Consider the following 24389-nt stretch of genomic DNA (forward strand, 5'->3'; position numbering starts at 1 on the left):
ATTTGATTACGTGGAAGCCACAGTCATTTATTATACCATGCTGTAGATGCATATTTGATGGCTGTTTTTATTTGTTTGTTTGTTGGTTTGTTTTTGTTGAATAAAAACTATGAGTCTCATCCACTTAGCATGCGGACACTTCAGTGTTGGGTGTAATAAGTAAAACATATCTAATTACTGTAATTAAATTACTTTTTACATTGAGAAGGTAAAGGATTACCTTTTGATTTTTAAGTAATTTAGCTTCTTAGAATGTATTTACGTTTAATACTCTAAATACATTTAACAGTTCTGTGTAAGTCAGTGTAAGTCAGTATTTTTTTGTGTTACAAATATATTTTGCAGAATAATTATATTTTTCAGCTAAAGACAATCAAACCTGCTTAAAATAAACTGACTTCAGTCATAAATATATTTGAGAGACATATATTTGATGAGAGTGATAAAAGGCTTATAGTGTTATGCAGAAAGCCTTATAGAGATGATTTGGCCGTGTTTATGCAAATGAAAAGCCATGTGCATGCAACAGCTCATTTAGATTTTCCCAAATTCACTTACATTCAAATCATCTTAAAGGGAAAGTGCACCCAAAAATGAGAAATCTGACTTAATTTACTCTCCTTTCACTTTTGTTTCAAACCTGTTTGAGATTCTTTCTTCTGTTAAACACAAAAGAAGACATTTTGAAGAAAGCTGGAAACCTGTATAATATTTGTTGTTACTACTGTGGATGTCAATGTTTTCAGTTTTCTTCAATATATTTTTTAATGTGTTCATCAGAAAAAAAGGATCGCATAAAGATTTATAATAACTTGAGGGTGCATACTTTATTAATCAATTTTCATTTTGGGTTGAACTATCACTTTGAGAAGAAAACGTGTGTCTCTTTAAATGCAAATGATCTGCTTCTTTTAGCCGCTTTACCGTACGTAAGAAGCCAGGTTTTTAATAGCTTGCTTGGAGAATAATAGAGAATAAACGCAGTGAATAAATGAATTTTACCCAAATATAAAATAGTAATAATAAATGTTAATTTATTAAAATATGACTGTTAAAGTACCTATTTATATGTTTTTAATTAAGCAAGCTCATTGCATTTAAATGCTTATATTGTTGCTTCATGGATTTTGTGTTCCATTTTTTTGGAACAGAGAATAATGGATTTAAACCTTGAAACCTTTTGTTCACTTTTATAAGAACATTTTGTAAATCATAGGCAATTTTTAGCCATCATTCAGCATAACATGACTTTCCAATGAGATGTAGATTGGTGAGCGCATGCTGGGATTCTGTTCCTGTTCAAGCACACGATTGACTGAGCAAATGGCATTTTCATAAGGCCTACATTTAAGTACTTGGTTAGCCTTGTGATCACAATTATCACAATCAGTTTTACATGAATCACAGACATTTATTTTGCAATCAATTTGAAGATTTTTTTATTTAAAATGTCCATTTTGTATCACTAATAATATTTTACCAACAGTTACACTGTGTTCTAAACCTGTAAAGGCTGACATGTGAAATAACAGTCAGGAAAGCCATCTTTTACAAAAATAGAGCAGTCTGTTTAACATAAAAAATGCAAATAAATATTGATGATTATTATTTTAAAAACACAAGGCTTTAGTAAAGGAATGCCCAAACTTGGCCCTGGAGGGCTGTTGTCCTGCAGAGGTTTGCTTCAACACTAATCAAACACACCTGAATATGCTAATCAGTGTCTTCAAGGTCACTAGAAATCTGTAGGCAGGTGTGTTTGATTAGGGCTAGAGCTAAACTCTGCAGGACACCAGCCCTCCAGGACCGGGTTTGCCCATTCCTGCTTTAATGGCTGGAATAACATCACCATTTTTTATAAAATGATTTTTTTGTTTTATGAAAAATAACTCTAAAAATAACTTTTTTTTTTATTTTATTGAGAAGAAGAAATTGCACTGGCTGTAAATCAATGTGATTCATTTTTGTAACAGTAGCAAACTGTTTGCATACAGTGCATATACTGTAGATGTATCTTGTTGTTACTCCATATCCTACAATAATGTAGCTTGATAAGATAACATTTTAATGTTTATTTTTATGATCAATCCCCCATTGATTTGTATATACAAACATCCAGGACAAATCAAATAATATAATAAAATAATAATATAATAATAATAAAATAATATATGCAAATATTAAGATATATATATAAGATATATATATATATATATATATATATATATATATACCGTAAGTATTGCTCAAAACAAATGGATGCTAAATATTATACATGTTTTTGGCAAGGTAAAGGTTATTCTTGTATTTAGTTTTTTTTTTTTTTAAAGAAAAAATTCTTTATTGTTATATTTGATATGAAACTGTAAAGTGATAAATTAAGTTACAACCACGTAACTTGCAAATGAATCAAATCAATTGATGTCTTGGTATAACCAGGCTTAAAATAACTAAAATGCTCTATTTCTTAAATCCTGCCACTGTGTAGTACATTTATTCTTTTCTCTATTTTCACTAGTTGTCTGATTTGGCTCATATGCAGGCTTCAGTTGGCTAGAGATTCTGCAACATATTTTTTGCTCTGTCATCTCATCACTGTCTTTGCTATTGCTGGAAGCATATATATATATATATTCCCCTCACAATTTTCATGTCCCTGCTGTTCACAGGTTCTTGTCGAACACTTCCTTCACTGGGCTGACAGGCCCTGTGCGAGTAGAGCGCTCTTTCTCCAGAGTCCTTACCTCCCAACGCTTTCACATTTGGAGTCTCCAGCGGGATCCTCTAGGCCAGCCAAGTTGGGTGACCGTGGCAAGCTGGCAGTCGGGCCGACTGGAACTGGAGGAACAGGGCCTGTGGCCAGGAGTGACCCAGCACCAGCGGGAGGATGGCCCAGGGATCAGACTTGGCGGACGCTGGCAAGCAGGACTCCCAGTGGCAGGGAGCAGATTGCGGGTTGTAACCTTAGTCGAGCACCCGTTTGTGTTCACAAGAGAAGTGGATGAGGAGGGCCAATGTCCGGCAGGGCAGCTGTGCCTTGACCCTCAAACCAACAACTCAGAAGTCCTCAACCAGCTGTTCAGAGAGCTGGAGCAAACCAACAGCAGCTCCCTGCCAACTGACATGCGGAAATGCTGCTACGGATACTGCATTGACCTGTTGGAGAAGTTAGCTGAGGACATGCACTTCGAGTTCGACCTTTACATTGTAGGCGATGGGAAGTACGGAGCATGGAAAGGGGGTCGATGGTCTGGGCTGGTGGGTGACCTGCTCAGTGGTGTGGCGGATATGGCTGTCACCAGCTTTAGCATCAACTCAGCTCGAAGCCGAGTGATAGACTTCACTAGCCCCTTTTTCTCCACCAGTTTGGGGATCCTGGTGCGAAGCAAGGACACAGCTGCACCCATTGGTGCCTTCATGTGGCCCCTTCACTGGTCCATGTGGGTGGGCATCTTTGTGGCACTGCATATTACAGCGCTTTTCATCACTCTATATGAGTGGAACAGTCCCTTCGGCATGACTCCACATGGACGCAATCGCATTAGGGTCTTCTCATACTCGTCTGCTCTTAACCTCTGCTACGCCATCCTGTTCGGCCGGACTGTCGCCAGTAAGACTCCAAAGTGCTGGACAGGCCGCTTCCTCATGAATCTTTGGGCCATATTTTGCCTCTTGGTGCTGTCAAGTTACACAGCCAACCTAGCAGCTGTCATGGTGGGGGAGAAGACCTTTGAGGAAGTGTCAGGAATTCATGATGTCAAGGTGAACACTAGATTTCATTCTGAATTACACAAATGTTTCTGACTTAAAGGAACACTCCAGGTTTTTTTTTTAAATATGCTCCTTTTGCTACTTTCCTAGAGTTAAACAGTTGAGTTTTGCTATTGTTTAATCCATTCAGCTGTTCAATAATTCAGTACATTCATTTTATCTGAGTGTCTGACAGGACAGGAGCACTATTAGGTTAGCTTAGCTTAGCACAAATAATTGAGTCTGATTAGCACATTAGCATCTCATTCAGAAATGTAAATTTTCCGATTTAAAGAATGTCTCTGCACTACGGCCAATGGAAAATGAAAAGTTGCTATTTTCTAAGTTGAACTGGCTAGGATCTATACTCTCATGGCAACGTTGCTGCAGTACCATGCCTGCAGCAGGCACAATGCTATTACATGGTGCTCTTGCCTAGTTACCTACCTGGGAACTATTTTCAGGCACTGTGTAGTACTGCTTGTAGTCTTTTTACTATAAGCTAAAAGTGTCCAGACCCAGTGATTGGCTGAATGGATTCAAAAATGGTGAAACTCAACTGTTTAACTCTGAGTGACTTGTAAAATGAGCCTATTTCCTCAAAAATAGTGTTTCTTAATGTTGTACTTTATATCTAAATAAGTATCCTTTAAATAAAATGCTTTACATATATTGTTTATAAAGATGCTACTGTTTTAAGCTTGGAGTAAAAGAAATCTCTTGGGCTCACCGCAGCTGTATTTACTTGACCCGAAATAGTATATTCTTGTAAACATAGTGCACTGTACATTGATGTCAAAAACTGATGGCGGTACCATGGTAAGATTTTTCAATGCTCCTTTCAAGCTCCATCACCCATCCCTGGGGTTTCGCTTCGGCACAGTGCGTGAGAGCAGTGCTGAGGACTATGTGAAAAAGAGCTTCCCCGAGATGCACGAGTACATGAGGCGCTTCAACAAGCCCACCACTCCGGATGGAGTCTCTACACTCAAGTAAGTGTTTAAACCCAAGAGAGAGTCAATGCACAAGAAGTGTTTGAATAAAGCAGTGGTGGAAAGTACAATGAAAAGGTAATAGGGGGAACAGAAAGTGACTGGAAAATCTAATGAAATGATCAAATTGCCTTTCAAAGCAGATTTGAATGAAAAACACTTCACAAAAACACAAGATTTCGTTCTGACACTCACAGACACATTAATATTCTTTGAACTCAATAAAATCAAGTGGTGTTGAGTAGGAGCACAACATGCAGGAAACAAATAAAGCTTTCATGGGAGATGGACATGTTGAAAAATGTCTAGAGGGAATAGAGCCAGTAATTACACATTGCTGCTGAAGCTCAGACAGCACGCAGCCCAAAGGCTTCAAGCCTTGAAACACCAAACTGACGGTCGGCTGGGCCATTGTTAAGCATCACTCAGCTTAGTTTTTTCAGGTGTGTTCTGCATTGTCAACACTAGTCAGACCCTTCAGGAGCTTTTTAGCTAGTTGAGCATGTTAAATCACATCCATCTGCACTGGCTTTCGCAGAGCGAGAAAGAGAGAGAACTAGAGATGTGCTCTGCAGCCACGGGATCTGACCAGATTTTTTGCAGTGCAGGAATAAATTTCCAAATAAAACATGGTAGAGGTCGGTAACTCTAGTGTAATTTGAACAGGAGCGGGCGGTCTAACAATATAGCACTCCTGAGTCCCGACATTATTTCGGAACAGCCTATCTGTGATTTCCTCATTCTTATTGAGCACTGGTACAGCCAGCTGAACACATAGACCAGTGCTCTCTGCATGTGCATTTTATTCACACAGTCTGTGCACGCATCATCTGCATAACGGTCCTCAGAGCGGGCTTTACCATGGCAGAGCAAAATGAAGCTGCGCTGTCCTTGAAGGATGTTCAGCTTGCATTAGAAAAGGGTCAGTTTACTGTTAGGATAGCTACAGTCTGATGTATGGGATGTTCTCGTCTGGTGAATGTTACTTCCAGCTGTCATTTGCGCACCGCATCCTGTGTGCGACCAACTTCAAAAGACTGTAACCTCAGGGCGGCATTCATGTCTCATTACAAAGAGGCAAAAAATCTGATATTTAGCCTACAATTCTTGCACAACCCACAGTTTTATCTGTTATTTCTCTCTTTTAGTAGTTCCCAATTTAAACGTGAAAATTCGCGTCAGGTAGAAAATTATTCAAGGTGGGCAGCGGGTGAACAAAGACTGAATATACAGCTGGAGTGGTTGGGTGCGAAAAAATACCTGGCGGGAGCAGGACTAAAAAATCAGTCCCGCGCAGACCTCTAGAGAGAAATCTGATTGGCTCTTTGCTGTAAGAGTAAATGCATGAAATTTTAAGGGAAATAAGTGAAAGTAGGGGTGAAGTAATTGATAATTGGTCTCTACTCGCTGCATAACACCCAAAGCTTTGACAAAATTGTTTCCATATATCATTTGAATAAGTATTGTTGGTACTTACATGCAGTACACAGTTATCAGTATGTTGTGATCTACGCATTAGTTCTTAAAGTGACAACAGCTTTTAATGAAACAAAAAACAATAAAAAATCATTAAACTCTAAGTACATTTTGTCAATTTAATAATGATTAATCTGTATATTTATTTAAACTTCAAAACATTAGATTTATTTTAAATATACACTCAAAAAATGATATTTCATCACCTTAGATTTATAAGGTTCTTTTTGACATTTTTGTCAAAATTGAGTTATTGCCATATTCCTATTAATTGACAACTTATTCACATTATTGGATGTTTTTTATAAGTTGTTTACATTTTAATACTTTTTATTTAAATAACAAATGTTACACACATACTGTTTGCCATGGAATGCAAAAACTTTGAAGCTTAATATCTCAAAATCATTCAGAACGCAGATAGAACCTTAGAATTCCCCAATTTGCTGTTTGTTTAAACTATATATTTTAATTGAGCTGAATAGACATTGGGTGATAATCGTTTCAAGGTATACCACGGTTTGGAACAGTCAGGTTTTTAAAACTGCCAAAATCTTCTGCTTTACCATTCCTAAGGTATGTGTAAGATTTTTTTATATGTGTTTTTTCTTCAGAAAATTGTTAAGAAATCAGTGTTTTTGAAACTAATGAAAACACCAGAAGTCAGTAATTCGTTTGAGTTATTTAGCCTGAAAAATGATTCAAAGATGGTTCCTTGGATGTAAAAAAAGTTTTTTAAGCGAAAAGGCTGCAAACAATTTATTTGGACTGAGTTTAGACAAAATTAAGTTGAACATTACTAAATTTAATTTGTTTGTTTAAATTCAACACATATACATTGTTTGCAACAATTTTGCAGACATGTTTACTGTTCCAAAATATTTTAATATATTGGGTTTAAAGAGGAAAAAAGTTTTTGTTTTTTACCTAGACATTTAAAAATAATTTATTTTAGAGCAGTAATGACAATATCGGTAAATCATAATGTGTTTTTCCAAGCTTATTATACTATCAGAATCTAATACCGGACCATGCCTAAAACTAAAACAACTGAATTCTTGCATTTTTTTTGTTAAAACCTAATTATTTTATATTCAATCCACTTAAATTTGTAAAAAATAATAAGCTTAATTGCCAATAAATAACTTAATTCCTTCATGTTGTTCCAACACAAATTGATTCTGTGGAACCAAGCATTTTTACAATGTATGAACACTTTTATTTTAGTTAACTTTAATGAACTATTACAGGTCTTGCTAACTTGTTTTTTTCTTTTTATATGCATCCTTTTTTTTTTTTTTTTTTGCAGTAATCCAAAAAAGAATCTAATTCACAATTCAAAAACTGTAATAAGATCTGAACTGCGAATCTTGTTATCCGCTGCACCCCTAGACACCTTCAAGGCAGAATAGACAGAAGGCTCTTCTAATTTTTTGTCATCTTATCTGAGTCTTTCTCTACGTGAATATATTGATAATGACATGAGCCATCTGGAATAAAGATTCCATCAGCATTATTCATATACATAATACTAAGCAGCCTTTTTTTGTTTGCAGTTTTTATATATATACCGTCCTTTTTCTTGATTTCCTTTTTTAAATGCTGATTAATATTTAAAGTGATTATTACTAACTAATATATGATGCAAGTATTGCCTCTTACGCAGTTGTTAGTTGCCTGTTGTCTCTAGTTTTTGTGGTATGCTATTTTCGACACAAGACCTAGTGCGTCAGGCCCTTCAGGCTACTACTACAATAATAAACGGGGTCATGGTAAAAGGGCAACATGTCAGTTCTAACATCTTCAAGAGCTGTTGACACCACAGTGGATCGGTTTTGCATGACGCATGGTTCAAATTATTTCTCTTTCATAAGGAATTATGCACACGCCATCCAGCTCGCTTCACAGCAACAAGTGTCTGCTCTCCAGGCTTTCTGTCTGTTGTCTCGGTTTTCATTCATCCCTGAAAGAATAGGGACTGCTGCAGACTCCAAGCTGAGAAGAGAGGCAGTCATTCTCAAGTCAAATCTAAACTTGCTGAACGAGGCCAAAGGTTCTCTTCAGAGACGTCAGATAACTCCTTGGCAAGTGTACGCTTACAGGCTTGCGCAAACACACACACAGCGATTCATCTTCAGATTCAGGCTCCCACATTGTGCAGGGTTTTCTTTGTGGTTCCTGTCTTTTATGATTGATGCCATTCTTTTTTTTTTTTTTTTTCCTGTGTCAGAATTCCTTCTGTTCGATTCACAGGAGGCACCTTACATGGTCAGCATTTTTGCAGGTTTGAGATCGCAGTCGTAGCTCAGAGCCGTTCTTTGGGGAGGGCTTTTTTTTTTAAGAAGAGCATCCGGAAAGATTTGTTTTTCTTTATAAGGCATTGCATAAGAGTCTTAGTTTGATCCTGCACAATTTCTCTGAACTTTATTTGCTGTCACACTTGAGGTCAAAAGAATGAAATCACTGCACTATTCACAGTGTGTAGATCTGTATAAATGGGAAGATTTTTTAAGAAGAAACAGAAAGATCCTTCTTATTTATTTATTTATTTTTTTTTTTACATTTTTTAGTATGCAGTATGCTACATGGCACTTCTTTAGGGAATTGCTAAATATTAGTGCCACACAAAGTTTTTTTGAAGTGTTGCATAATAAAAAAAATCTAAATTAAAATTAAAAAGTAGCAAAATATATACCCAATAAGATACGTATATATCTTAAGATACGTCCAATAGACTTATAAACAAAGATGTCTTGGCCAAAATGAGGCTGAATTTGAGCTCTTTGTCGAAAAATAGCCCAAGAATATAGCCTAGCCAAGTTTTAGCCAAGCCGTCTATGCTTGGATGTAGTGGTCTAACGAATCATATATGTCACTGGTCAGATAACACTGCAGTTTTTAAGTTACTGATCAGACCATTTCTGGGATCAACAAAAAAGGAAGGGGACAAATGTAATTTGCTTTCCATTTATACAAAAATATTACTGAAAAACATCTTTTTTTTCGGCATAGTCCCTTTATTAATATGGGGTCACCATAGCGGAATGAACTGCCAACTTATCCAGCAAATGTTTTACGCAGCGGATGCCCTTCTAGCTGCAACCCATCACTGGAAAACATCCATACACACCCATTCACCACAGACAATTTAGCCAGCCCAGTTCACCTACACCACATGTTCTTGGACTGTGGAGGAAAGCGGAGCACCTAGAGGAAAGCCATGTGAACACAGGGAGGACATGTAAACACCAGACAGAAATGCCAGCTGAGGCTCGAACCAGTGACCTTCTTACTGTATCGCGATCGTGCTACCCACTGTGCCACCATGATGCCTTCCAAAATAACTTAGAACCTGTACTTTTAATTAAAATAAAAATCAAGAAAGAACCAGCTGAAAAAAGAAAACATTCAATACGAAAAATGATCTGTTGCTGATAATGCTAAATAAAGAAACCTAACATCTTGTACAACATATCATATTTATTTAAAATTAATGATTCAACAATCACACATAAAATGTTTCTTTATAGGTGGATCATTCATTCATTTTCTTTTCAGCTTAGTCCCTTTATTAATCTGGGGTCCCCACAGCGGAATCAGCCGCCAACTTATCCAGCACATGTTTTATGCAGCGGATGCCCTTCCAGCTTCAACCCATCACTGGGAAACCCATACACAGTCATACCTATACATGCATACACTATAAACAATTTAGTCTACCCAATTCAACTGTACCCCACATATCTTTGAACTGTGGGGGAAACCAGAGGAAACCCACACCAACGCAGGGAGAACATGCAAACTCCACATAGAAACACCAACTGACCCAGCCAAGCCTTGAACCAGCGACCTTCTTGCTGTGAGGCGACAGCACTACCTTCTGCGCCACTGTGTCGCCGGTGGATAATTTTTGAAAACCTATTCAGGATGGTTGTTTGACTTACAATTACAATGTATTTACTACAACATTTACCAGCATCAAGTTCCATTAAACTGTGATTTTAATCTTGTCCATAAACATCAGTGTTAATATCTGAGCTATGAACTGTTCTGCCAATACTTCTGTATAATTTATTTGTTTGTAACTAACTAAAAAAGTGTAAAAACTGAATCTCTCTCGATCAAACGCAGATTTGAATACAGCACTTCGAAGTCATCATTTAGTCGATCATTTATCATTCATGTTGCACGGGTTTGAATTGAGATCGCAATTTTTTTAAGTTTAATCGTGCAGCTTTACACTGAATGCATTAATGCTGGCTAAACAAACAGTGATAGAATACACCTTAAATTAATTAATAGCCTGAGAAAGCATTTAGGTATGTGCCACCACAATTTTTTTAATCATCAATATATTTTACAGGGAAGCCAAAATGCTTTCATACACGTGATTTGAATGACGCAGGAGGAAATCTTTCTGCAATTGCAAAAAGTTTCTAATCCAAGGAACACATGCGTTCCGAACTGTGGGTTGTGATCCGTATGAATCTATCTGTCTATTAGACTTCTTTTTAAAGAAGAATGCTTGATGGGTATTGTAACTTTTAGACAAACCTAAGGTACAATTTGTATGTGTGGCCTTATTGTAGACAATGGCCATGTACTGTATTCACTATAGAAGAATTTTGTCATTAGATCACATTTTAGTGCTTATTTTGTTCTGTATATGCACAGTTTAGTAATATATGAAAGTGGAAACCACTGAATTTACTTCTGAATAATACCAGAAGTAATAACCTCATTTATATAAATAATTCACAGTGTTTTCAGAATGAAAAAAAGAAACTAGTGGTGTATTTTATAGCACATCTAAGGTGCATCTTTCTAAGTATTACAGTCCACGGTAATGCCTCCATACATTTGATCGATTTATAAGCCAGGCCTAAACAACAAACTTTAAGTGGTTTAGTTCAAATTGCAGACCATAACAAGGGCTGGTGTTATGTTACAAAATGGTGGATGCCAAACATGAGTAAGTCATGTACTGTACTACACTCTCAGAAATAAAGGTACGCAAGTTGTCACTAAGGTGGTACCTTTCAAAAGGTACACATTTGTACTTAAAGGGTCCATATTGGTACTCAAAAGTATATAAGTACCTAAAAAAAGTAAGAGGAACACTTTTGTACTTTTTATGTAGTAATATGTACCCTTGAGGTGTTAATATGGACCTTTTAGCAAAAGGTACCACCCCAGTGACAACTCGCGTACCTTTATTTCTGAGAGTGTACACACACAAATCATTGATTCAGGGATATCATCCATATTTCAAATGTCAGTCTTGAAACTGAGTGTGTGTGTGTGTGTGTGTGTGTGTGTGTGTGTGTGTGTGTGTGTGTGTGTGTGTGTGTGTGTGTGTGTGTGTGTGTGTGTGTGTGTGTGTGTGTGTGTGTGTGTGTGTGTGTGTGTTTGTGTGTGTGTGTGGTCATTGATAATTCCACATATCTTCAGCCATGAACAGCAAACAATATGTCACACTCTATATATTATATATATATATATATATATATATATATATATATATATATATATATATATATATTATTTGTTTTTGTGATGACGCAATTCATGCTGGTTTTTTATAATTGGCTTCATTACACACTATTATTAGTCAGTTCCTCTGCTGTTTCTTTGCCACGCATGTTAATAGGCTACACTATAAACCTCTTTGAAAACAATCATTTGCAATAGGCTTCTATAAAGAAACAAAACACAAAAAAGCGAGCTCAATGATTGAAAAAAATCACACGCATACTACACAAAAGCACTTTCTATTCAGTAAATCTGGCTAAATCCTGACAGTTTAAGCAGTTTATTGCAACAGGCTTTAGCATTCAAGCTTATTGTAATCAAATTTTAAAGTCAGAAGCAATTAGCATAAATTTGGCTAGCTGTGTTTGTTGTGATTGGCTCTGACTATCGTTCTCTGTGTGTTGAAGGACAGATCCCCCTCAGCTTGACGCCTTCATCATGGATAAAGCTTTGCTGGACTACGAGGTATCCATAGACGCAGACTGCAAACTCCTGACTGTAGGAAAACCGTTTGCTATTGAAGGTAAGGTCCGCTGTGCCACTGAAACATATTGCTAACACCTCAGGCTATGCCTGTAGAATTAAAGTACCTTACAAAAACCTGTGAAGTTCTTCTTTTTTGAAGGTGCTCAAGGTGCTTCTAAAACAAGTATGCTATTAAAATTCTACCCCACATTAAGAGCCGTCCATGAATTCCCCTCAAGGATGTTGTAATTACCCTCCCAAATCTGAGCAAGTCAAGTTTGACACATGTCATTTCTTAAGCGAAGGCTATTACGGGGTGTAGATGGGTTTGATGGCAGTCACCCAGGCGTATCCGCACCTCTCATCTGGATGTTATCTCCGGCTGCATGCATAGGAATTTTCCCTGTTATCTGCCAAAAGCCTCCCCTCACGCCTTTTGAGCCAGGTTTTATTAGATGGATGATCAAGACTGAACCATCGCTATCACGTCCGCTAGCCTGAAAATGGACAGCTCCGTCAGGGTCTGTAGAACCTGTAAATAGCACAGTGCATAATCCAGCCATGCAGGCAAAAAACTGGAGACAGGCATTTAAGGCTGGCACAATAAAGAAGCGTGTTCAATAACATAATAGTTTTTGTTCCGGTTTGGAAATTGCTAGGGTGAACTGTGATGTTTTAATGGTATCGACTGCTGGATTTTTAGATGCACTGTAGAAAATATTCTTGCAGCCTTGTTTTTTTTTAGTTGAATCAAATGATATTTTCTGGTTATCTCAGTTTCCATCAGTCAGTCTGTTTTGTATAACTTAATGTTTTGTTGTTGAAATCCGATTAACCTATTAATATATCTAACATAAAATTATTTGTTGTCATGACTTTGTGTCATACATTTTACAGTCTAGATCAGGGATGTCAAACTCAATTCCTGGAGGGCCGAAGCCCTGCACAGTTTAGTTCCAACCCTGCTTTAACACACTTACCTGTAGGTTTCAAACAAGCCTGAATGACTCAATTAGTTTGATCAGGTGTGTTTAATAAGGGTTGGAACTAAACTGTGCAGAGCTGCGGCCCTTTTGGAACGGAGTTTGACACCTGTGGTTTAGATGGATACCAATATGAAATGTAAATGTTTTTTATAGAAATGTTTAAAATAAATTCTAGAGGTAGATAGATTGATTTAAAGTCTATCTATGTAAGTTTAAGTTAATTAAACCAGCATCCGCCGACAATCACAATTTCTTTTATAAAATCCATCAAGTTCCTTATTCAGCAGCTTATTGCTCTGCTCAGCTGCTAATCACCTATCCCAACTCCTGCTTTTATACAATTAGTACTTGCCACTGGATATGATGTTGAATTACTCTCTCTCTCTCTCGCGCCTCCTTTCCATGCTAGGCTACTTGAATGGGCATGGAGTGTTTGCCCAGCATGGTTTCCGGGTGTAATTCTCTACTCATTTGAATTTGGAAAATTACCAGTAGCCATTTACGACCAGTTTAGTCATATCAAACATTACATGAATCTTTTACAAATTCATGCTGTTCATTATAGTCTCTGGACTGTCATCCCAGACACTAATATTTTAATTATTTATAAAAGATAAATCACTGTCTGAACATCTGATATTAGGCATGTATATGAACATTATGATTTTGATTTTCAATCGTATTTTCACAGCACACTGTGTGTGTAAATATAACTGCTCTCGTAGAATGCCACACAATGTTATTGTCTCGAGATTGTAATGTGTTACGTGATCATGTATTACTTCTGAGTTACTTTCACCAAAAATAACTACACAATTAAAACTTTAAATGTCAGATTTTTTGTAATTAAAATACCCCCTTAAAAAACACTTTAAAAGTGTTGTATATTTTGCTGACCTGTCATATACTGTTATATTGTATACAATTATATAAATTATATTATTGTAAACTTTATTTATTAAATAAAAAATATATATATTTTTTCATTTATAAAGCCATTATTCTTATTGAATGTGAAGATGATAACTCTCATGATTCCAAACTCAGTCACTGCATCATCAAACAACTTTATTTGTTTTGCTCCTAAATATGCAAACATTTTCATGAGTTCACACTTAGATATTGCTTGATGCTAATGGCAGGTTTGACATGCTGTCCTGGGAGAGAACCCTGAGCTCGGAAATAATTGAGCCCAGGGCTCCCGTCTGATCGATTGAGCATGTAAGGGGACTACGTGATCAGGTAGTTCTCGAGAGTTCCCCATTGTAAAGAAAGAAGGGGGGAGAAGGGGTTGATGGGGGGTTACTTCAGAAAACGAAGACAAGGGAGTATTTTTTTGCTAGGCTGAAAAGTTTGGATTAATTTGATTGGCTAACTAATGATTGTAAATGAGAGATCAGCTGCGGTCAATCATATCACATGCTCCTCTCGAAATTAGTTTGTGAAACTTCACTACATTTCATGTGAAATTTTAAGGGTAAAATGTACCGATTAAAATATTACTGAAAAAAAGAATAGTAATGCCTTAAAGGGCCATGAAACCCCCTCGTTTCAGCAGGGTGTTTTCACACCTCTACTTTGGAAAAAGTCAGAAAAGTGGGCGTGTCCAGCTCTGTTTAGGGGGGAGTGTTGGAGGAACTAAAGTAGGAGGGTGTGGGAGTGTCTATTTGGGCACGCGCAAGTTTCAGAGTCAAAATAAACACACAGGAGAAAGTGATGGTGTTTAACCTACATGGACATCTGTAGTCGAATTATTAGCCAAATTATTAAATGTTGGACTTTAACTGCAGTTTGGCTCTTTGATTCAGGGTATTCATTCATGCCCCTCGCGACAAACAAGATATTTGATTCGAGGAACTGCTGTAAGCATGTATTTTTCATGCAATGTTTGATACCGCACGGCGAATGAGAGAAAAAAAACCTCCGCATTTCCCGGAAACTTAGATGCACACGACAGGTAGCGTCAGAAAGCCGCGTGTGTTATTCCGGTCACTAAATGCGGTAAAAACCCTACACGACATTAAAGTTTGGTTGTGGTGCTAACATGTTTACACCCGGTGCAATAGTTAACTTAGTTCGATACGAACAAACTGAATAAACAAAGAGCACTGGTCGCTCACTTACCAAATCTGTAGAGACAGGACAATCACCAGCAACTAGAGCCGCGTCTTTATGAAGAGAAGACTACAAGCGAATCTGGATCTCAGCGTTTGCAGATGTGAACAGCTCTCAGGTAAACAATAATCCTCCTTAGACACGTAAGTTATTGTTGTCGAGCGTCGTGTACACTGTTAATCCACACGTGACTCTGAGCTCTCACAGAGAGAAAATGAAAACAAAACTTAACGGCAGCAAACTATAAAAGCAACACTTCACGCTTGTTTTGCCAACACAACGTGGCGTCTCTGTTGTGTAAATACGGTGACACTAATGAATATTAATGAAGTTGCACAATAGAGCGCGCTGATTGGTTTGAACCAAGCTTTACTCATGCATTAATGCATCACACTGTAAGACGTAATAAGACTCACTCTGGCACAGACATCCAGTCTGCATGCTGGAATACAACGCTATTATCTCATGACCATGACGCAGCTTCAAAAATTTGTTTCAAACAGGAGGTACGAATTTGCTTGAAATAACGCAAAAACAACCAATTTACACTTTTTAGTGAAATATAGGTGCCCTAATAGTGTTTTTAGCAGTGTGGGACACATATACGACTGTCAACAGCTCAAAAAATGTGTTTTGGTGTTTCGTGACCCTTTAAGACTCAGTCACACCAAGGTTGAAAACTATAAATATAAAAATTTTAATATTTGCATTCACACTGAATAACGATAAGTTTGTTTATTTTTAGTTTATGTTTTTCTTGCATTGCCTTGTAACCAACAGTGTGCTCCTCAGTGTGTGCTACTAGTGCATTTGACCAGTGAATCCAGCTTGTGTAATATGTCTAATCAGAAAGTGAATTCAGCGATTGCAGCAGGTATTATCATTTTTAAACTTCAAGTTGCCAGCCTGGCTTGCATAACCTTGTGAATTTTTTATGTATTATTTCCAATGGTATAATCAATTGATTTTAATTGTTTTATCAAATGTATTTGTCTTTAAGACTAAATATTTGAAAAAAAGTGATTAACATCAAAAACCTAACAATGCTGTCTTTAACTTTAAAATTTAAAACCTTTTTATATTTCAATGGGTGTTTTATTGTTTATTAGCTTAGGGAAAAAGTCCTGAAAGTCATCCCAATCGTATAGTTTCTCTACATCACATTTTTTCTAGTTGTTGGGCTGTTTGATATTTAGAATTTTTTTAGTATTATCATTATCTTTATATTATTATCTTTACTTTTTTAATGAATATTTCTAAAAATCTGTCTGTCTGACGTCTGTCTATCTATTTTTTCTATCCGTCTACCTCTTTATCTGTCTACCTCTCTATCTGTCTGCCTGCCTGCCCACTGCTTGCCTGCCTGTCTGTAATTTTTCTTTCATTTGAAATACATTTTTATGACTTGCTACTCAATTATGCTACATCTGCCATCCCCTCCAGCGTAATCTGAATTTGCAGGCCTTTCTCAAATTGAAAGAACACCCTTCAGTAGAAAGTGTCTCTTCAGAGTGGACCGTGTCCTTTTAAAACCGCTGGAAAATCCCTTATTGTATTAGTTTTCACAGCCCACTTTATGACCGCCTGGATCCACTCCATTAAGAATATTCCAGCAGCCCTTCAAAGAGTTCAACAGCACACATTTTATAGCTTGTAGAGAAGCCCGTGTAAAAGACAGCAGGTTCAGCTCGGTAGGAGAGGACACAACTTTATCAGGATGCAAGGGATGTTGTGCCACGTGCTGAAAGGAAGGGAGGGATTGCTTGCCAGGAGTGATGTGTGGGTTCGCCGGTGAGCTGAGAGCTTTGATGAAATTTGTGGATGTCAGAGTTGTGCTCGTTTCTCTCCGGCTGCCGAGACGCCGCAATGACAGACGTTCAGTCTACGGTACACTGGCATGGCCTGCCAAAGATTCATGATTGTTCCCTCTCAAGGCTTTCTGACATGTCAATAATAGAGGTATCAATTCACACTAGAATGTGGATGATTTCTTTAACAAAAGCCCACAGCAGTTGTTGGGCTCGCTGATCTGTTTGCATAGTCATTGTTTATTCATCTTTAGTTGAAATATCAGAACGCATTTGTTTGGAAGATAAGGTGTTTGAAGACGATTATGGTGTTTAGTTGTATGACGGATGTTGTACATAAAGATATCGTTGTTTATACTGGTTGGTGCCTGCTGTGTGGGGTTTCCTTTCACTGTGTTGGTGAAGATAAATGTTGCTTTTGAAAAACTGTCATGTTGCATTTTGGAAAGATGTCAGAAAATGTGCTTGCAGTTGTGTCCTGAGGTAAAACATAATGGTAATTCGGTTTTAGACCAAACGTATAATTTTAGAGCCCTATAATTTCAATTATACTGACAGAGTGGAAGGACTAGCTAAATCCAGTCATTAAATCGGAATTCGATTTTTAGCAAATTTTAGATGAATAAATCAAAAAAAGCACTTTATACCTAATCAAAGTGCAATGTGGACTAATGTCTGTGAATATTAAAATCCTAAACCACTATCTGAATACAAAATCTTCATGTAAATTTGTTCATTTTTCTTCATTTAGATTTTTTCTGAATTATGTGAGAAAGTGTAATCATTTCATATAAACTGATAGCGTCTTGACAACAACCCATCAATAATATTACTCAGAATATACTACTCACAGTTAATTATAACAGTGATAATAATATTATTAATAGTGCTAATAATGATATAATGATATTGGTTCTTGACTCCGGTAGGGTTGCTTTGATAGATGATGCCATCTTCCATCGCTGATGTCCGATAGACATGCTGAGCAGGCATCGCAATACTCCGCCCCGTCCAATAGTTGTTAACCATGATATTTAATTCATCTTGTCTCTATCTAATGACTTTTCTGTCTTTTGAATCTATCAGGTAACGTGTCACAGCATCAGTACACTGCTTCAATCGTTCGCTTTGATGCTTGTACTTAGTAAAACCTCAGATACTGTTAGTTGTGCACTTTTTTACTAACCAAGTTTGTCGATGCCATTATAACGACACAGATCACTCTGCCTATTCATGCCAGAGTCCTGCAGAAAAAGCATTTGACAGGTGGTAATTTGAGTGTAACTAATCTTTATTTATTTTTGATTTGGTTATATGTGAAGCAAAGACTATGCGAGTTAGGTAGTTGAAACGGTAGGCTACAAAATAATTAATTGGTTATGAATTTATTAATTATTCACAAATAATTAACTCACCATGCCATCGTCCACCGCAATGTTTCACATTAGACATTGTACGATGCCAAATTGGTCGACATCGCCCAACCTCAGCGCCTAGGGACCCCTCTCCCTGCACATTTTGTTTGTCTTTTTTATTTAACTCACCTTATTCAGATCATCAGCTCATTAGCGTAACTGAACCTTCATGCTTTTTCACATTGCACCTAACATCGGAAATGTATGTTAATGAATATACGTATTTTATGTTATGTTAGAGATAAAGTACTTCCAGGAGGTTGTTATCGCAAAGTAAAACTCGACCTTTTTATTGGCAGCCTGACACAGAGGGCTGTTGTATAAGACTGATTTCTGTGAAATCAATCATCCTGGGTGTACTTCATACTGCGTATTACTCTGCTACTTGCCACAAAATATAAAAATGGCACAAATGACAGGGTTCTGAGCTGTAATAGTTCATTCATTCTTGAATTAATTCAAAGCTGACAGAAATGAAACCCACTGAGAAGCTGACTGATCATTCACCAATCTTTCATTGTTCAGTCATAAGATTTAAAATTACATATTAAAAAAATTCATGAAATTGTATACGTTTTTATGTTAGTTTTATAGTGAAATTCTCAACAATTTCAAATGTCATAAGCCCTCTGTCGTGTTAAATGAGATACAAAATGTAACAATTAATTCATTTATTTGCCATGTTTTATATTAGCAAGAATAAAAATACATTTCGGAAAACTGCACAACGTACTGTATTTCGTAAGAATCCTAATACTGAATAAACAATCTTAACAAATAATTTGAAAAAGGCATGGGAATGCATCAGTAAATGTTGAGATATTTTGCTAATAAAATGGGCTTTATGTTGTCTGATCTCTCGGTATCATCTCTGTGTGCTTTTATTACATTTTTTACATATTATGCTTGTGCAGCTGTAGATGATTTTAGCTTTTTATGTTCTTTTAGTGTGGATGAAAAACATTTGCGGGGGAAATGTGTGGACCGAGACTACCTTTAAAAAAAATAATAATAATGTATCCTCAGCTGTATGTAAGAAATTAATGTTTTGATGTTCTTTTTTGTCTCTGGTTACAAGATAAAAGTTCACATGCAATTATAAGGTCCACTTTTTGCATCACATCGCCTAATGCTTTAAATACACTTAATTTTCTTGTGACACCTAATCTTGAATTAAAGGTGCACTTAACAAATTTTGCAAAACAATGCTGACATTTGAAAGCACCAAAAATATCAACAGTCATAACCCAACAAAACATTGCCCATATTGATATCTCCACTATAGTTAGACGCCTCTCACTGCTGAAAGGCTGCAAGTGTTTTGGGACAAAAGCAAATGTGTTTTGTTGTTGTTGTTGTTTTTTAATTGTTAATGCACTTTCAAAGGGATAAGGCATCCTTAAATGAAAATTCTGTCATTCTTTACTTACCCTTAAATTGTTTTTAACCTTGGAGTTTCTTTCCTTTGTCGGTCACAAAAGAAGAAATGTTTACAAAATGTTGGAAACCTGTTACCATTGACTTCCATAAAATCCACTTTCCTTCTATAAGTCTAGTAGGAACACTTTCTAGTGAGAAACTTTCTAGTATTATAAACCTTTCAGTGACTACATTTAATTTTTGGGTGAACATAACATATAAAATAAACATATAATATGTCTGAAAATATGTGTCACGGTGGCACAGTGGGTAGCTCAATCGCCTCAGAGCAAAAAGGTCGCTGGTTCGAGCCCAGGCTGGGTCAGTTGGCATTAATGTGAGTTTGTATGTTCTCCTCGTGTTGGCATGGGTTTCCTCTGGGTGCTCCGCTGTAAAAAACATGGGCTGGATGAGTTGGTGGTTCATTCCACTGTGGCGACCCCTGATTAATAAAGGGACTAAGCTGAAAAGTAAATAAATAAATGAACATTCATTCATTCATTCATTTTCTTGTCGGCTTAGTCCCTTTATTAAACCGGGGGTCGCCACAGCGTAATGAACCGCCAACTTATCCAGCAAGTTTTTACGCAGCGGATGCCCTTCCAGCCGCAACCCATCTCTGGGAAAGAATGAATGAACTAATATTTGAAAATTAGACATCGGTAAGTTAAATCTTTCAACCCACTGCAGTGATTAACAAATTAACTTGTCATTAATAAGCACACATCCTTAAATACATTTAGCATCTCCTATTCATGATTTTAAGCATATTTCTTAAAATTAGTTTCCAACATCTTTAAAGTCAATATTTTGACACATAATTCACCAGATTCACCAATTTTATGATTGTGTGAAAGGAACTTGTTTAATGCTTCTCAAGTTTTGCTGACTATATTCTTTTTATTTTCACTCACCCTTCACTTCTCACAAACCTATTAGTTGCTTTTTGCTGTTCAATATAAAATATTTAGAAAATTGCTGGAAAACTTTAAACACTGACTTCCATATTATTAGTTTTTCCTACCCTACTATGGAGGTCAATGTTTACAGGTTTCTAATATTCTTCAAAATATCTTCTTTTGTGTTTAACAGAGAAAAAAAGAAACCAGATTTGGAACCACCTGAGAGGTCAATTTTAATTTAGGGGTGAACTACCCTTTTAAGCATTAACCTTTTCATAAGATCCTTTATAAATTGTTAATGCTCTAATCATGAACATGAGCCCATAACTAGAACAGTAAAGTTCGTAGACAAACGTTATGGTGGCTTGAGAAAGCCTCGTCTGAAAGTGTGAAGTATTAAGGTGTAAATAATTGAAGTAGTTTTAAGAAGTTTGAAACAGTCATAACTACATATAGGTTAGCCTGTTTCAAGTATAGATTGACATGTTACTTGCTAGACTGTTGATAGGGGGTTCTAAGTGGTCGCTAAGTGGTTGCTAAAGTCTTCTGAATGGTTGTTAGGTTGTTCTGAGTGGTTGCTTAGGTGTTGCTAAGGGTGTTTTGAATGGTTGATAAGGTGTTGCTAGGCGGTTGGTAAGGCGTTTTGAGTGGTTGCTAGGCGGTTGCTATGTGGTGTTTTATGTGGTTGCAAAGATTTTGCTAGGGTGTTCTGAGTGGTTGCTAAGGCCTTGATAGGCGGTTGCTAAGACGTTGATAGTTGGTTGCTAAGGTGTTACTAGGTCGTTGCTAGGATGTTATTGTGTCTGTGCTAAGTTGTTGCTAGGTGGTTGCAAAGATGTTATTAGGTTGGTCCTAAGGTGTTGCTAGGTGGTTGCAAAGATGTTGCTAGGCAGTTGCTAAGGTGGTCTAGGTTGTTGCTAAGGTGTTGCTAGGGTGTTCTAATTGGTTGCTAGGCAGTTTCTAAGGCGTTACTAGGTGGTTGCTAAAGTGGTTGTTAAGGTATTGCTGGGTGGTTGCTAAGGTGTTGCTAGGTGGTTGCTAAAGTGTTGCTAGGTGGTTGTTAAGGTGTTGCTAGGCAGTTGCTAAGGTGTTCTGATTGGTTGCTAGGTGGTTTCTAAGGCAGCTGCTAAGGTGTTCTAGGTTGTTGCTAATGTGTTGCTAGGGTGTTCGGATTGGTTGCTAGACGGTTGCTAAGGTGTTGCTAGGTGGTTGCTAAGGTGTTGCTTGGTTACTAAGGTGTTGATAGGTGGTTGGTAGGGTGTTCTAAATAGTTGCTAAGGTGTTGCTTGGTGGTTGCTAAGGTGTTGTAGGTCATTGCTAAGGTGTTGCTGGGTGGTTGCTAGGGTGTTCTGAGTGGTTGCTAGGCAGTTGCTTAGGTGTTCTGAGTAGTTGCTAGGCAGTTGCTGACATAAATTAGCATGATTCTAGTATGAGTTATGGTTCTAGTATGAATTAGCATGTTGCTAGCATGTTTCTAGTATAAACTAACATGTTGTTAGCCTCAAAATGCATCCTTCGTTTCACAGGTAATGAAGGACACAATCGGTGGATCCTTTGCGGCCTCTAAAGTCCCAAGATTAATTGCACGCTGATAATGGCAGGACTATTTTAAATGTGTGAATTAAGTTTATTTGACTCCAATATCTAAACACATTTTTTTTAAAAACAAAAAGAGTATGACGTCACTTACTAAAGAGTGATTTTATAGACAGTTTACAGTTTTATGTGTACATGTATGCATCAAAGAAAGTATATGCCCAGCTTCTGTAATCCTTGTTTTGCCTTCAGATCGCTTAAGATAAGTTTTAATATCACTATAAAAAGTCATTACAAATCTTATCAGCGTTCATTAACAGCAGCTATTACGGTTGCCTGGTGATGAGATCTGTCCTCTGTAGGCTAGATCGTCTCATTTCAAAATGCTCGGTTCAGCCTATGTGGATTTTGAAGGACTCACCTTTGAAGTCTGCATCCTTCGGAGGATACAGCCTCTAAAATGAGACAGGGCTCCGCAAGTCGGATCAGTTGGCAAAGATATAGCTACTTAGTTCAGTCTAGTTTGGAGGTTTGGTGTTAGATTGGTGGTTGTAGTGTGAACGGTTTAGAAGGAGATGCATATAGAAATTAATCTCAGAAGAAGACTAAGAATAAGTTTAAGTAGTATAACAGTATGATGTCTTTCTCAAGCCACCCTAATTATCTGTGCACTAGTTAAGCATGAATTAATGCTCATTAGCGTGCTAAAAAGTGTCATATTTTATTTTAATAAACCATTAACTAAAACTTTTAATAATCAGTAAGATAATAGTTGGGTTTAGGTATTAGGTAGAACAATGGACGCAGAGTAAGATCATACTCTTATAAGGACTAATTGACAGCCTATATCTTATTAATACTTAGTTAATAAGCCATTAATTAATTGAGGGAATTGGTACATAAACTAAAAGACAGGCATCATTTTGAAACATTATTTCCAGAAACATCTAAATGCACCAACCATATCCAGAGCTGTCTGTGTGAAGTTGTTGTTTTGACTGTTTGTTTTCTCAGGTTACGGGATCGGTCTGCCCCAGAACTCCCCTCTCACACGCAACGTCTCCGAGTACGTCAGCCGCTACAAGTCTGACGGTTACATGGACATGCTTCACGACAAGTGGTATAAAGTGGTTCCCTGTGGCAAGAGGGTTTTTGCTGTGACAGAGGTGAGCCATCAAAAAAAATGCAAGTGTGCGAGTGTGTGCTAAATGTGTGCGCATCAGTTTCTGTTCACAGCCGAGCGAGCGGCTTGTGCCCTTGACCAAGTTCCCCAACGAGTCCGATGGGCTCTTTTCCCTCTGAAAAATCCTTTTGTTTGGAATTACTGTCTCCTGCAGTTTAATAGCCATTCTGTCAGACCGATGCCGAGCCTTCGCAATCCATTTTCATTCCCGAGGGGCTTCATGTCAGTTGTGCCGCCCCACACACCTGAGGCTCTGAGCAGCAGCCGCCAGCACTCCATCAATGGAGCCTCAGTCAATAACCTCCCAGGAGTTGTAGCACTCCTGTAAGACATTGTCTTGTACAGTCTGGCTTCATTACCTAGCTGTGGTTATGAATGGGGGACTTCATGAGCACGAGCAATGACATTTGTTTCCGGCCACCGTGCCAGCTGGAACTCATCTCACGCTCGCTCTCTCCCGAAGCCAAGCTTTCCTGTCAGCGCAGACACCATGCTGTAAAACCACTACTTTGCTGTGCAATAAATTCTGTAAACAAGTGGACAGGATCGACTGTGAGCTTCTCGCACTCCGTCGTCCCCTTTGAATCTTTATTCTCGAGCTGTTTACAGAAGGAAAGCAGCATTTTATCTCCTCCATGTAATTCAGGCTTAATTAAATTAGCCAGAATTCTTCAAACGGCATCTTGGTTCGTCGCCAGATACAAAGATGCGGGGATGAAAGCGAATTTAAAGCAACAATCCAACATTAAGTGCTGCGTCTGGCCTGCTCTCTAAAATAAATGAAAAATTTAATTATGAATAAACAAATGG

At 37.4% G+C, this 24389-nt stretch overlaps 1 protein-coding gene across 3 annotated transcripts in view; it reads left to right on the plus strand.

Annotated features, from left to right (window-relative positions):
- Window positions 1-24389, plus strand: part of grin3ba (glutamate receptor, ionotropic, N-methyl-D-aspartate 3Ba) — a 125843-nt gene that overhangs the window by 82872 nt on the left and 18582 nt on the right. For all 3 annotated transcript variants that reach the window (XM_087240894.1, XM_087240893.1, XM_087240892.1), the window contains 4 exons: window positions 2670-3762; window positions 4597-4742; window positions 12158-12273; window positions 23411-23562. In XM_087240894.1, coding sequence (XP_087097020.1) covers window positions 2670-3762; window positions 4597-4742; window positions 12158-12273; window positions 23411-23562 — 1507 coding nt within the window. The remainder of the gene's footprint in view (window positions 1-2669; window positions 3763-4596; window positions 4743-12157; window positions 12274-23410; window positions 23563-24389) is intronic.

Source organism: Danio rerio, chromosome 2, assembly GCF_052040795.2.
Source record: "Danio rerio strain M-AB ecotype USA chromosome 2, GRCz13ab, whole genome shotgun sequence".
Taxonomy (NCBI): Eukaryota; Metazoa; Chordata; class Actinopteri; order Cypriniformes; family Danionidae; genus Danio; species Danio rerio.